This window comes from Sorex araneus, chromosome 1, assembly GCF_027595985.1.
Source record: "Sorex araneus isolate mSorAra2 chromosome 1, mSorAra2.pri, whole genome shotgun sequence".
Taxonomy (NCBI): Eukaryota; Metazoa; Chordata; class Mammalia; order Eulipotyphla; family Soricidae; genus Sorex; species Sorex araneus.
The window spans coordinates 257,403,929-257,418,553 of NC_073302.1; the positions used below are offsets into that span (position 1 = coordinate 257,403,929).

The 14,625-nt window shown below is 42.4% G+C and overlaps 1 protein-coding gene across 2 annotated transcripts in view; it reads left to right on the forward strand.

Moving 5' to 3' along the window:
• Positions 1-467: 467 nt before the first annotated feature.
• Positions 468-14,625, forward strand: part of TDRD3 (tudor domain containing 3) — a 130,600-nt gene continuing 116,442 nt past the window's right edge. Inside the window, exon 1 of one of the 2 annotated variants that reach the window (XM_055119335.1) lies at positions 468-605. In XM_055119335.1, the coding sequence (XP_054975310.1) occupies positions 565-605 (41 nt within the window). In that variant the 5' untranslated portion in view covers positions 468-564. The remainder of the gene's footprint in view (positions 606-14,625) is intronic. The other variant, XM_055119345.1, reaches the window with a different exon arrangement.

Here is a 14,625-nt window from a genome sequence, read left to right on the forward strand (position 1 = left end):
GCCCGTGCCCCGGGGGCTCCCGCGTGGCCTGCTCGGGCCGGGGGCGACCGCCGGTGGGCGCTGGAAACGCGCTCGTTACTTTCTGCTCCACAAAGACCCTCCCCCGTTAGTTCCCGCCGTGTGCCACGGCGAAAAGCGACCCCGGCCAGCAGGGGACACTGCCGGCCTGAGCCGGGCTGGGCAGCACCTGTCCGGGCGGCGGCGGCGCGCCCACACCCTGACCTCCGACCCCGCGGCCACACAGCGCCCCCCTCCCCGCCGCCCGCTGGGCGGGTCACCGCCCCGGCGCGCTGCCGCCCGGCTCCCAGCCCCACGCCCGCCGGGCCGGCCCCCGCGGCCGCTCGGAAAACGCGGCGAGCGGAACCGGCACGCGGGAGCGCCGGGGCCGCACTGAGCATGCCCAGTTGCAGAGCCGACCGGAGGAGTTTTTTTTTTTCTTTTCTTTTCTTTCTTTCTTTTTTTTTTCTTTTCCTTTTTTTTTTCCTTCTTAGTCTCAAGTAGGACGCCTCCCCCCCACCCCCACCCCAGGCCCCCCGTACCCCCCCCGCCGCCTAAGCAGCTACCATGGCCGAGGTCCCCAGCGCGGCGTTGTCCCAAGCGGGTTGGTAAGTGGCGAGTCCTTGCCTGCCGCCCGGGTGCGGGCGCAGGCCGGGGCCCCCCGGAGGGTTGGGGGCGGTGGGGGTGCGTGTCGGGGTAGGCGGAGGCCGCCCGGCCCCCCTCCCCCCGGCCGCTCTCTGGGCCCTCGGGGCGGGCTCCGCCCCCGGCGCCACGCGGAGCCCGCGGAGTCCCCCGGCTCCCCTCGGGGTGGCGGCGGCGGCGGCTCCGCCTGGGCCCCGGGCGGCGGCCGGGGGGAGCCGGCCCCGGGCTGCGGGCGGGCCGGGCCGGGCTGGCTGGGCCCGAGCCGGGCGGCTGTATGGGGGGTTGGGGGGGAACTTGGCGGCGGCAGGAGTCGCTGCGGGGTGGGGAGCGCCGTGGCCCCGAGGAAGTTGTGGGCAGCCCCGAGCCCGGCTGGGCTGACCCCGCCGCCGCCGCCGCTGGCTTCTCTTCCCGAGTCCTGCGCGGACCTGGGGTGCCGCCGCTCCCCCGCCCCCCCCGCGCCCACTCAACTTCCGAAGCGCCGAGTGACCGCATTGTCAACTCGCGTGGGTGCTCAGTCCAACTTTTCTGCCAAAGGGGGCGGCTGTGCCGATACATTGTTTTTAAATCGAAAGACGTGTTTCCCCGGCAGGATCTTAGAATGGGGAGAGGCAGTGAGGGAGGATGCAAGAAGCCAGCCAGCGGCTTCGGGAATCGCGGCCTGCGCCGTTGTCAACATCCAGTTGGATTCAGGGACGCCTTTCCCGGCCTGCACAGGCGCGAGTTGGCATGGGGAGGGGGGAAGGAGGATGCCAAGGTTGGCCTCTGCTCCCTGGAAGTTTACAGAGAGGGAAAGAGGAGAGTGGAGAGAGAAGGGAGGGAGGGAGAGAGAGAGAGCAGAGCAGAGAAGAGAAAGAGCAGAGAAGAGGAGAGAGAGAGCAGAGAAAAGAGCAGAGGAGAGAGAGAAGGGAGGGAGCGAGAGCAGAGAAGAGAGCAGAGAAGAGGAGGGAGAGGGGGAGAGAGAGGCAGAGAAGAGGAGAGAGAGAAGGGAGGGAGAGAGAGCAGAGCAGAGAAGAAAAGAGCAGAGAGAGAGAAGGGAGGGAGAGAGAGCAGAGCAAAGAAAAGAGAGCAGAAGAGAGAGACAGAGACAGACAGACAGACAGACAGACAGACACAAGAGGAGGTCAACTTTGGTCCAGAGGTGTAGGGGACTGTGTTTCCCATCCTGGAAGGGGGCGAGGAAAGAGGGGAATAGGTTTTGTGGACCCTGCCACCGGGTGGGAGGCGGTGGCACTGGAGACAGATGTTTGTTGATTGGTTTGGAGACTGACACTTAGGTCCACGTGGTGCTGCCAGTAGAGGTTATCCGGTGGGTGGGGAAAGAGCCGAAAAGTGGGGGAAAAGTGGGGGCCGGTTAGGGAAGGGGCCGGTGCTTAAGATGTAGTTCGGGTTTGAGGGTATGGATTTTGAGAAAGATGTGGCTTGGGTTTGGGGAATGACGTTTTGGGTGTAATGGGACATCGGTGGCGCCCCATTTTGTAGATGAGGAGACCCAGACAGCTGTCAAGTAACATTTCCTAAATGAGTGTGTTAGAAGGAGGGAGAGTTGACTGGTGAGCACAGGTGTCTGGTTCCAAATCTAGAGCTTTAGCTGTCACGCATTAATGCTGGTACAGTTCTTGCCGACAGTTTTATGTACAATTGCGTCAGCATAAATATAGGGATCAAAACTCAAGACCTGATAGTGTTTGCTCTGTTTTGTTGCGGGGGCACACATTGTTGCAAAGAGGGGGGGGGAGAGGGGGAGGGGGCGGGATATTGTGGCATTGAACCCAAGCCTCAGGGACCTGTCTGGACCGTTTTTATTTTTAAACCACAACGGTTGTCTTGAATATTCCTAGATCAGTCTTCAGTTTAGATGCGATCCTCTTCCTTAAATTGAGCCTTATTTCCTTTAACTGCATCACTGTGTCCCTGTCACCCCATTTTTAGTGGATTTACTCGAATTGGGCACCAGTAACGTCTCTGTTTCAGCCCTGAGATTTTAGCAGCCTTACCTAACTTGTCTTTCCCAAACATTGGAGGCTCTTTCAGGGTTAGGGGAATGAGACCTATACTTACTGTTTTTGGAATATGTAATACCTATGGGTAGGTTAACAGGCCCTGCCCGTGTGGGCAGGTACTCTCAGTAGCTTGCCGGGCTCTTTGCTTCCTTTAACTAAAAATAAATAATTTCTGTGTTGTGGTTAAAAGAAAGAACCTTAATTATTTTAGCGTTTCAAGGTTGACCCTAGGAAGAAGTCAAATAAAATGTTTTCTGTAGCTTCTTGCCAGATTAAATAATTTTTTAAACTTACACACTTTTGAATTTCAGTAAGGGAGAAATTTTACATTTGAAGTAAGTTTAGGAGAAACAAAGCATTTATCTTTTAGCAAGCTCTTGGAACTTTTCAATAACTCAGACTGATCAAAGACTACATTTACATTCAGAAAATTTGAGGTAGGAAATATTTTATTTGTGAGCAAAAGGCAACTCTTGAAACATGCATTTGAAATTCACACACTATGTTCAAAGAATGCCAGGCTCCAGGGCCCTGTTGTTAAAAATCATAATTTAACAGAACTGGAATTCTAAATTGGATGGGATTACCTATGATTACCTATGAGATAATAGTTTCAAATAAAGTTTTCTCTCTTCCAAGAAGAAAGTTTTTGTGAGAATTCACAGCTGTATATATATATATATAGTTTTTTTTTTTTTTTTACAGAGTAGTCTTATTGTGTGTATGCGGGCGCGTGTGCATGTGCGTGCGTGTGTGGGGGTGGTGCGGTGGTATTTGCTTGGGCTTACTATTGGCTCTGTTCTCAGGGGCAGTACTTGGCCATGCTTGGGAGTATCATGAGATACTTGGATTCTGACAGGTGTCTGCAGTGTCTAATGCAAGCACTTTACTCACTGTGCTGGCTTTCTGGCCAAGTTTTATTATTTTGGTTCCAAATACATGCTAGATTGTTGGTTGGACCCTTAAGTTTTTCATTTGCATCTTAATTTTCTGAAGACCTGTAGTTCTGTGGAATGTATTATGGTAATTCCTCCATTGTCCATAGAGTTTTTAATTTACCAGTAACTATGGTTGGAAAATATGTACAGTAAGGTATTTTAATAGAGATAGCATATAGCTTCTATGATAGCAATTTAAGATAGTACACTGGATAGGGCACTTGCCTTGTATGGGGCCAAAGGGGTTGGATTATGGGCATCCTTGGAGCACTCCAAGAGTGATTCCTGAGTATAGTGTGACCAGTAAACCCTATGTATTGCTGGGTGTCGTCCAAAACCAAAAAGAAATTGTTCTATTTTATTATTAGTTTTTAATATTTTATTCTTTCTAGTTTTTAAATCAAACTCTATCATAAGTCTAGCAGATGAGGAAAAAGCCCAGTGTGTATGGAATTTCTGGTAGCCATTGGAGGTCTTGGAATGTATCTCTTGTGGATAAAGGATATTACTTATCCTGAAAGCCCTAGAATCTGCCTGGCAGAGCCTGGCAATCTCCCTGTGGCGTATACGATGTGCCAAAAAGAGTAACAATGATGGGTCTCATTCCACTACCCTGCAAGAGCCTCCAGTGGGGCACCATTGGGAAGGATGAGTAAAGAGAGGATGCTCAAATCTCAGGGCTAGGACAAATGGAGATGTTACTGGTGTCCACTTGAGCAAATGGATGAGGGATGATAGTGATACAGTGAGAGCCATAGGATATAGTTTGGATTCTCAAAGTCTATGCAGGTTTTAAATAGAGTTCTCTTTGCAGTATGATTTTCTTGTAAATCCCTAGCAATGTTATATTGTAACATGTCACTGTGTTACATGTTAACTTATTTGCTCATTTATTTGGCCAGACTAAGGCTTTTGTAAATTGGTATCTGACAAAGGCAAAAATAATTTGTGGGACTGGTAACTTTTGTGGGACTGAGTTTCATCTAATTTCTGGTGGCACAGACTAGAATTGTGCCCCTCCCAAAAGCAAGAGGATCTGGTTTTCAGGAGCTTGTGTTAAATCTTCTGTTTGCCTAGGAACATACTATTGAATTTTAGAAGTTGAGGTAGAAAAAAAGCACTGAAATGAGCAGCTTCTGATCACATAGCTGTTTATTACAGTTCTGAAATTGTTAGTTATCTGACAAAAATATCTTTTTAGTATATTGTGTGTTATGTGAATTTCTTGTAGGATTTAAAAAAAAATAGATGCTCAAATATCTAGTTCACTGTATCACTATCACTGTCATCCTGTTGCTCATCAATTTGCTCGAGTGGGCACCAGTAATGTCTCCATTGTGAGACTTGCCATTACTGTTTTTGGCATGTTGAATACGCCATGGGTAGCTTGCCAGGCTCTACTGTTATTCATTCTGTCTTTGTGCTTATTTTCTCTCTAGATTGTCACCTCAGTGCGGAGATGAATTCAAGTCCCACTTCTATTTCCATCCTAACGCTTGCCAGGGTTCCCCAGGCCTGGGTGCTGGGGGGGCACCTTGGCCGAGGAGGGGAGGTGATCTTGCAGTTCCCTGGGTCTGTTTTCAGGGATGTGCCTTGATAGTGGAGGATTGCACTGTTGTGTGGTCACACTGATTGGTTAGCAGTTGATCCATTTGTACATTCTGTCCTGGGTACTCTGCTAGGCTTCAACAGAAGCTGAGAGATGCTTTCCTGCTTTGATAGCACTTGGAAGCCACTCCTTTATACCTTTAGATCTTTGGGGGTGAGGATCAGCATGTAAGGTATGATTGCCACATGGTGAAGAAAACCCCAGTGACTTCTAATATTTGACTGAATAACATGTGATTGGTTATTTGTATACATGAGATTGTTTTCAGTGATTCAATTTATTTTTACTTACTATATCCAAGTTCAATTTTTTTTTCTTACTTACTATATCTAAGTGGCAGAGCCTGGCAAGCTCTTTGTGATGTATTTGATATGCCAAAAATAGTAACAATGATGGGTCTCATTCCCCTGACCCTGAAAGAGCCTCCATTGTGGCACTGTTGGGAAGGACGAGTAAAGAGAGGCTGCTAAAATCTCAGGCTAGGACGAATGGAGATGTTACTGGCACCCGCTCTCGAGCAAATCGATGAACAATGGGATGACAGTAATACACTGTATATTTCCAAGAAATTGTACATTTCCCTAACCTTTTAAAAAGTTTTGAAACCCTTTTTGAAATAGAAATATCAACCTTTGAAAACATAAAAACAAAAAAGAGAAGAGAAACAAACTGAAAAACTAACCAGGTGTGATGATGATGATGATGATGATGATGATGATGATGATGATGATGATGATGATGATGATGATGATGATTTTTATGGAGGTCTCATAGTGCCCAGGGAACCCTAAAGCCACTCCTGGCTCTACTCTGCCAACAAACTGTTGAGTGCTCAGACCCAAGACTGTGGTGGTTCTTGGTCTCTGTGATGCCCAGGACTAGCAGAGCCACCCCAACAATGCCCCGGGGCCTCGAGGTCTATACCCAGAGAAACTCAGGAGGCCGTGTGATACCGTGATCAAACCCCAGTGCATTTACACTCACCCTTGACCCCTGTGTTTGTGCCTTTTAAAGATAAGGTTCACAGAATTGGTATTTGTGTAACTCAACTCCCTTTCCCTGCAGATGAGGAAAGTGAGGCATAGAGAGTATCAGCAGTTAATTAACTTATACAGATAAGTGGCAAAATCGAGCATAGGTCCCAACTGTTTAGAATAAAGTTTTAGTAAGATCTATCTCATCTTGGTGAATATTTGTGACTTAAATTGTTGACCCAACTTGGGTCCTCCTGTGGAGAGGGAACCTACCATCCATATTCATTTATACCAGGATTCCTGGGAGCATATCTATCTGCAATCTACTGTACGACTGATGGATGTAAAGAGTTAATTCAGGCTAGTTTTGCCTTACTGGTTTTGAAAAACAAACTAGTTTTTGAAGTGAAAAATTGTGACCCATAATAATACATTTAAAAGTGAAAAATGGATGAGAGAATTTCATGGCATGTAAACTTGTGTTTTTGGGATATCCCAACTAAGGTTTTTAAATTGTTTTAGGACTGAGGTTGTAAAATTACTATTAATTATAGTGGATCACCTAACTGCTGATTAAGTTTTTGTTGAACATCTGGTTAAAATTTTTTTGGACATAATATTTGAAAAAGTAAGGCATTAAATGGTGTATCATTGTCTTACCCAAATAGCTTTGAAATAAAGATGCCATACGGTAGCTATACAAGTAGTAAACACATTTTATTATGATAGGACTTTATTATAATGTTTATTATTGTTTGTTATTGTTATTTATAAACTCTAAGCTTCTAACATTTAAGATTTTTTTTTCTTTTTGGGTCACACCCAGCAATGCTCAGGGTTTCCTCCTGGCTCTGCACTCAGGAATTACTCCTGGAGGTGCTGGGGGACCATATGGGATGCTGGGAATTGAACCTGGGTCAGCCCCGTGCAAGGCAAACGCCCTACCCATTGCACTACTGCTCCGGCCCCTAACATTTAAGATTTAACCAGCTTGTGCTGTTAGGTTTTTGTTTTTGTTTATTTGTTTATTTTTTGGTAGGGAGTTGAAAGGGCATAGTTGGAGGTGAAAAATAAAATGATCACAAATGTTCCTTATCACTTTGGTTTTACCTTTCCTTTGTAGTTAGTACTCTTTGTTTCCTCATCTTACCAGTAAACAACTTCTGGCCCAAGCATACATCAAACCTTTGATTCTCTTTTTTACTCTGAACCAGTTGAGGGAGTCTTTTCAGAAGTTTTAGAGAAGAATGAGTAAATCCAAAAAGTTAGAAGATGATTGTAGTCTGGGCTATAAAGTGATTGTTACACTTACATCTTGAGGGTTGTGTGCTAAGCCATATAGGTAACTTCTACGGAGTAAAACAACTTTCGTGAAATTTTTCTAGAATTTCTAATTCCTAGCATTTGAAATTTAGGAATTTTCTATTTAAATGAGGGAGATCTTCTTTTATATCTCATTAGGGAGAGGGTTCCTCCCTATCTATATTGATGTTGAAGATTAAGAAAGTTGGAATTCTGTTTCTTTCTTGCTCATTTGGATCCAGCTTGTACACCCATTCCTCTGGAGATTGCTGGTGAATGATGTCAATCTGCATATGACAGCTTTTGCAGCTTCATTGTCAAAATTTATTTTTGTACTTCTGTTGAAAGATGTCACTTTCAAATCAGAATTTTAACAGCAGCAGATGAAAATGCCTTTTATTTTTTTATATCTTGTATTAAATGTTTTCTTTTGGTAGGTTAGGTAACAAGGTTGCAAATATTTAAGATTTGACTGTACAAAATTACTGCACCTTTGCCACCACTAATGTGCCCAAGATCTTCCACCCCATTTTTATGTCACTTATAGTCTGTCTCTTTTATCACTGTTTGGTAATCTCAGTTTTATGATCAGAAGCAAGGATTTGTCATTATTTGGTACTGTCAATTTCCTTGGTTTGTTCCCCAGATACGACAGATTACTAAATTTTTTAAAAACTTTTTTATTGAATCACTGTGAGATAGACCCTTGCAAAGCTGTTCATGATTGGATTTCCGTCATACAGTATTCCAACACCCATTCTTCCACTAGTGCACATTTGCCAGCAACAGTGTCCCCAGGTACAGATTACTAAATTTATCAGGTATTTTTCCTTCTCCTTCTGACTTAATTTTGCTTAACATGATACCCTGCAGTTTCACTCAAGTTACAATAAACTGCAAGACTTCATCTTTTCTTACAGATGACTATTAGGTGACTATCATTTAACAGCTATTGGTGTTAATATAATAAAAGTTCATACAAAAGTATCAGAAGTTTGGCTTCCTCATGATATTCCAGCATAATTTTTAGGTATAAATATATTTGGAAAGAATTCTGGTAATTCTTTACAATGTGTTGTATATTAACTATAGGATTTTAATCATGTAGGATTATAAAATACTTGTATCATTGCCTCTTAGATATAAAAGCAGTCCTTTCAGTGCATCCCTTCAGAATAAGTCAGATCCATTAGAACATTTTTAGGTTAAGTAGAATACTTTGAATGTATGAAGGCATTGATTTCATTGCTGATACCAAAGCAACACAAAACAAAGTACCTTCCACCTCACAATTAAAAGCAAAACAGAACAGTGTAATAGATCGTGCTGAAAACTGTAGAAGTCTGTTCTTTCCTGTTTGGTTTTCTGTAGAGTGTTGGAAACATTCTTTTGTTTTGAAATATTCCCCATTTCTTTACTGAGCATTTGTAAGTATCTCTTTGGTTTATATTGTTTGGGATATTATAATGTTCATAGGTAATGACCTTCTGTCTCAACTATGATACATATTGCTGACTGCTTCTATTGACATTGTAAACTGCTAAAATTGACTGAATATTCTGTTAAACTGCAAGTTTTCAGATTTCAAGGTGCTGTTTGCAGTGAATTTTTGGTGAATAACCTATAAATCTAGCTTCAACTGCCTATAGAGTTGACTGCCTCAAGCATAAAGAAGGTATAAAAAAAACTTGCTACCTCAGCAAGTTGAAAATAATTTTCTTTTACACAGCATTTGTTAAACCTAGTAAAATTGCATAGTAACATTTCAAGAACCATAAAAATATAACTGTATAAACTTTTTTGAACTTATTTTTTCTCTTTGAAAACAGAATAGTGGCTTTTGACACATCCTTTTAAAATTAGGTTCCATCTATGTAGACATTTTGAAATTTTGAAAGTTATAGCTAGAAGTAACTGAAGAACACTTCCAGATTATTTTCAGAATTAGGCTGCTCTTCTAGCAACGAAAAATTCTCATGTAAAAATATTGAAAAGTATTTGTAAACTGGAGTGATAGCACAGCAGGTAGGGCCTTTGCCTTGCATGCGGCCGACCCGGGTTTGGTTCCACTGTCCCTCTCAGAGAGCCTGGCAAGCCCCTTGTGGCGTTTTCGATATGCCCAAAATAGTAACAAGTCTCACAGTGGAGACATTACTAGTGCCTGCTTGAGCAAATTGATGAACAACGGGAGGACAGTACAATGCAGTGCTATTTGTAAGTGTCAAAAAACCCCTACAATGGGGCTGGAGCGATAGCACAGCGGGTAGGGCATTTGCCTTGCACGCAGCCGACCCGGGTTCTAATCCCAGCATCCCATATGGTCCCCTGAGCACCGCCAGGAGTAATTCCTGAGTGTAGAACCAGGAGTAACCCCTGTGCATCGCCGGGTGTGACCCAGAAAGCAAAAAAAAAAAAAAAAAACAACAACAACAACAACAAAAAAAACCCCTACAAAATATCAGTCAAGAGGAGGCTAGAAATGTGTGGGGATAATGGAACGTATTAACAAGGGTTACAAGTCAAAGATACTGGTAGTAGACAAGAAGCATTTTCCTTATATTGAACAGAAGAAAAGAAATATACTGACTCTATTTGAACTGTAAACTGCCACATGTTTCAGATACCTACTCGATAGTTTTAAGTCAGTCTCACAATGAGAGACGTTACTGGTGCTCTTACAATGAGAGATGAACAAATTGATGAGCAACGGGATGTACACATGGGCACTTCTCACACACATACATAGCTCTGTCAACTTCAGAGACAAGCATCTCCTGTGGATGTGATATCTTTACAACAACAACAACAAAAAGTAAAAATGCAAAGAGGGTCCAGAGTGATAGTATAGCAGGTAGGGTGTAAGTCATTTGCATTGCATGTGGCTGACCAGGGTTTGATTCCTGGCATCCCATGTTTTCCCCCCGAGCACTGCCATCAGTGATCCCTGAATGCAGAGCCCGGAGTAAGCCCCAAGCATTGCCAATGTGTCTCCCTTGTTCCCCAAAAGCAAAGAAATAGTAACACTATGTAGTACTGTGTGTACTGAAATACACTTAGTAAATATTGATGCCTGCAATACCAAAGCACAGTGTTTCATTACTATTTTTGGGGGAGCAGGGGAGATACTCATCTGGTGGTGCTCAGGTACTCCTGAATTGGTGTTGGATGCTGCTGCTCAAGGTCATTCCTGGCACTGCTCAGGGACCATACAGTGCCAGGGATGAGAGCTGGACCTTCCCCATTCAAAACATGAATTCAGCTCATGGAGCTATGATCTCTAGCCCCGAAGCACAGGGTTTATTTGGATATAATGATGTACCAGACAGGCAGAAGTCAAGCATGTTGTGCAGTGGTGTGTTACTTGAATGGTCCTGTTGAGAGCAGTTAACTCGCCTTGGGGGAAAGATGGAAGGTTTTCTAGAATTAATGATATATAAGCAGGGTAGGTTGTTTATGCCAGTGAGGGGTAAGGGAGCCAGATTCATTGATGTCCTTATGTAGTAAACAGTCTTGAACATTTTTTTTTTTTTTTTTGTGGTAAGCACTTTCTTTACAATTAAGTTTAGTCATATGGGAATAAAGCTTTTAATTGCATACTTAAACACAAAGCATGCATAAAATATACTTGAGGATGAGGGACATGGTTTTATAAGAACTTATTAAAGGGAAATATGGTATCCTCATGGTGGACAGAGAATACATTAGAGGATGGTTGGAAATCAAGTTGACTAAACGAGGATGAAGCAGCAAATGCAAAGATCTTGTGCTGTAGGTGAAGATCTTGAGGTTGGTGAACAGGTAGGTGTGAATGATAAGGATTGAAGTTGTACAAGACTGATGAGGCACAGTGTAATGAGATGGAGCTGGATATTCTCAGAGGCCAGAACATGTAGTTTAGGTTTTGTCCTTATTTAGGAAGTGAGATTAATCAGAGAATTTTATTAGGGTATAAGAGGGTTTCGGCCACAAGTCCTCTTAATTTGCTTTACCAAAGTGGAGCAATAGCCTAGCGGATGGGGCTTTTGCCTTGCACTCGGCCTACCTGGGTTCGATTCGTCTGTCCCTCTTGGAGAGCCTGGCAAGCTACCGAAAGTATCCCACCCACATGGCAGAGCCTGGCAAGCTCTCCATGGCATATTTGATATACCAAAAACAGTAACAAGTCTCACAATAGAGACGTTACTGGTGCCTGCTCGAGCAAATCTATGAACAATGGGATGACAGTGCTACAGTGCTACAGTGGTCTAAGAGGGTTGAAGAAAGGATGACATCATAGGTTTTGTTGTATCCTTGCATCGAAGAAAATGAATTAGAGTTCAACTGGAGTAGTTGGGCAGAACTGGAGACAGGGTGATAGTAATAGTGATGGTTGTGATGGAAATCAATAGATTTGAAAGTAAATTATGAGGCAGGGAGAAATTTTTTTTATGGCTTGAATATGAAACTGAAAGGTGGTGTCAAGAAATGGATTTCAAGGTATCTGGTTTTTACTCATAAATTGATTATATTTCAATTAGAACTATTAGAAGAGAACCCTATTTACTGAGGGATTAAGGATTTTGAATGCCTTTGAGTGATTTAAAATAAGATGCTGCTTAAGAGGAAATACTGGTCTTTGACATAAAAAGAGATGAATTAGATATAAATTTGGACTTGCTAGAGAGTAGTCAGTGATTGATTCAATATACAGATGAGAATATCTAAGATTAGACTGTCCCATATAGTAGATACACATGTAGCTGTTGGCACTTGAAATATGTCTTGTCCAAATTCATGCTTGTAAAATATGCACTAAGATTGGAAGAGAATACCAAAAAAAAAAAGGAATGTAAATATTCCTCATTAGAATTTCTCATTGTCCTATGGTGAAGGCCTAGTAAATACTTAGTTCTTAAATAATAATGGTAGTCCAGACTCTTAACCTTCTGTTGACAGTAAATGCAGTTGTGTGATTTATAAGATACAATATAATATACATATTAATACACCACAATTTATTAATATAAATCAACACAATAATTTATAAATTATTAATTACATTACATTAATTTATAATATATTATATATTAATTAATACACATTAACATATTGATTAATTATAAATAAATTAATACAGAATTTTGGTATTGTATCACTTGGAAGACTTTGAAGTCTTTCACTGTAAATTATAGTAAGGGATCTCTTAGTGTAAAGCTTTTAAAGGGGAGATGAGGAAGTTCTTGTGATAGTTTTTTTAGGCTTAGATTGCTGATTATCAGTAGGAATATTATTTTTCAGCACCCTACAGGCAATGGTAGAGAAAGGTGTCATTAATTGGCCTGGTGTTGCTTGGAGGCCATCAGGCATATTGGTGGTGCTTAGGGCAGCATGTAGTATTTGGGATTGACCCTCGGACCATGGATAAGCTTGGCATGTACTCTAGCACTTGAGCAATTTCCCTGGCTCACTATTATTATTATTATTATTATTATTATTATTATTAAAGGGCTGGAGCGATAGCACAGTGGTTGGGTGTTCGCCTTTCATGCGGCCGACCTGAATTCGATTCCTCCGCCCGTCTTGGAGAGCCCGGCAAGCTACTGAGAGTATTGAGCCCGCTTGGCAGAGCCTGGCAAGCTACCCGTGCTATTGGATATGCCAAAAACAGTAACAATAAATCTTTCAATGAGAGACATTACTGGTGCCCGCTCGAACAAATCAATAGCAACGGGATGACAGTGACAGTGATTATTATTATCATCATCATCATCATCATCATCATCATCATCATCATCATCATCACTACTTTTCTAAGTAGTGAAGTGTGAAGAACATATTGAAAAAGAAGCAGTGATTAACTGTCAGACTGAAATAATCACTCTCCTCTTTCCCATGACTACATGATATGCAAATGAAGTTATTTGAAGACATTCATTTATTAAGTAGATATATTTGGAACAAGAGTTTTTCCCCCCAAGATCTGAGTTTGTGTTTGGAGAGATTAAGATTAAGACTCCTGCCTTGCATGAAGCTCTGGCTGCAAACTGGTTTACATTCCCAGCATTACATATGGTCCCCTGAACATTGCTAGGTGGCTTCTGAACACTGCCAGGTGTGGGACACCCAGTCTCCCCCCACCCCTCCCCAAAGTTCTGAGTTTCTTTTTTAAGGTAATGCTTTGTTAATGCTCTTTCTGTTATTTTCTTTTGACTTAAAAGTTGTTCTTTTCTTTTTTTTTTTTTTGCTCTTTTATTTTTAATGACCATTAATACATAGAATTTCTTGCACTAGATTTTATATTACATTTTATCTTTCTTACATATATACTGTTTCCTCCACTTTTGGTGGGGGGGCGGGGTATTGGCGGTCGGAGTTGGGGGTGGTTTGGGCCAGACCTGAATGAGATCAGGGCTTATTCTTGACTCTGTGCTCAAGGACCACTCCTGACAGTATTTGGGTCCATGTATGGTGCTGGAATCATACTGGAGTTGGCCACGTGCCAGGCAAGTGTCATGCCTCTGTGTTGTCACTTCGGCCCCTGTTTGTGTAGTCTTGACTTTCACAGTTAAATGTGCATCTGTTAAGTGTTTAATGAGTGTTTTCTTTCTTTATTTTTTCAATAGTTGATGTTGAGCTAACATGCTTTCACTAGAGTTACTACTTATTCTTTTGATGTATAAAGTTAATGTAATACCACTGATACCAAAGGGCCAAACACCCTCCTTTACTGTCCTTTACTGTCCTTGTGTCACTTGTAGTTCCCTCTTCTTTCTTCACACCTAGTCTTCCCCTTATACCACTTTGTGATTTCGGTTCTGTAGTGTTTAAGGGTTTATTAATAGACATTTTTCATTCCCTTGCTTTATTTCTTTATATATTATATGCATGAATGAGGTGATTCTATATTTTCCCTTTTGCCTCTGACTATGTCTAGCTCCATAGAAGTTGTAGCAGAAGGCAATATATCATCCCTTCTTATAGCTGAGTAGAGTAACACATTGTGTATATAGACCACAACTTCTTTATCTTTGTATCTCATTGGACATTTGGGTTATTAGATCTTGGTTATTATAAACAGTACTGCAGTGAACATAGATGTTCATATATCTTTTCTAGTTAATGCTCTTGTGTCCTTGGGATATTTGTCAAGGTGTAGGATTGTTGGTCTACATGGAGTTCCATTT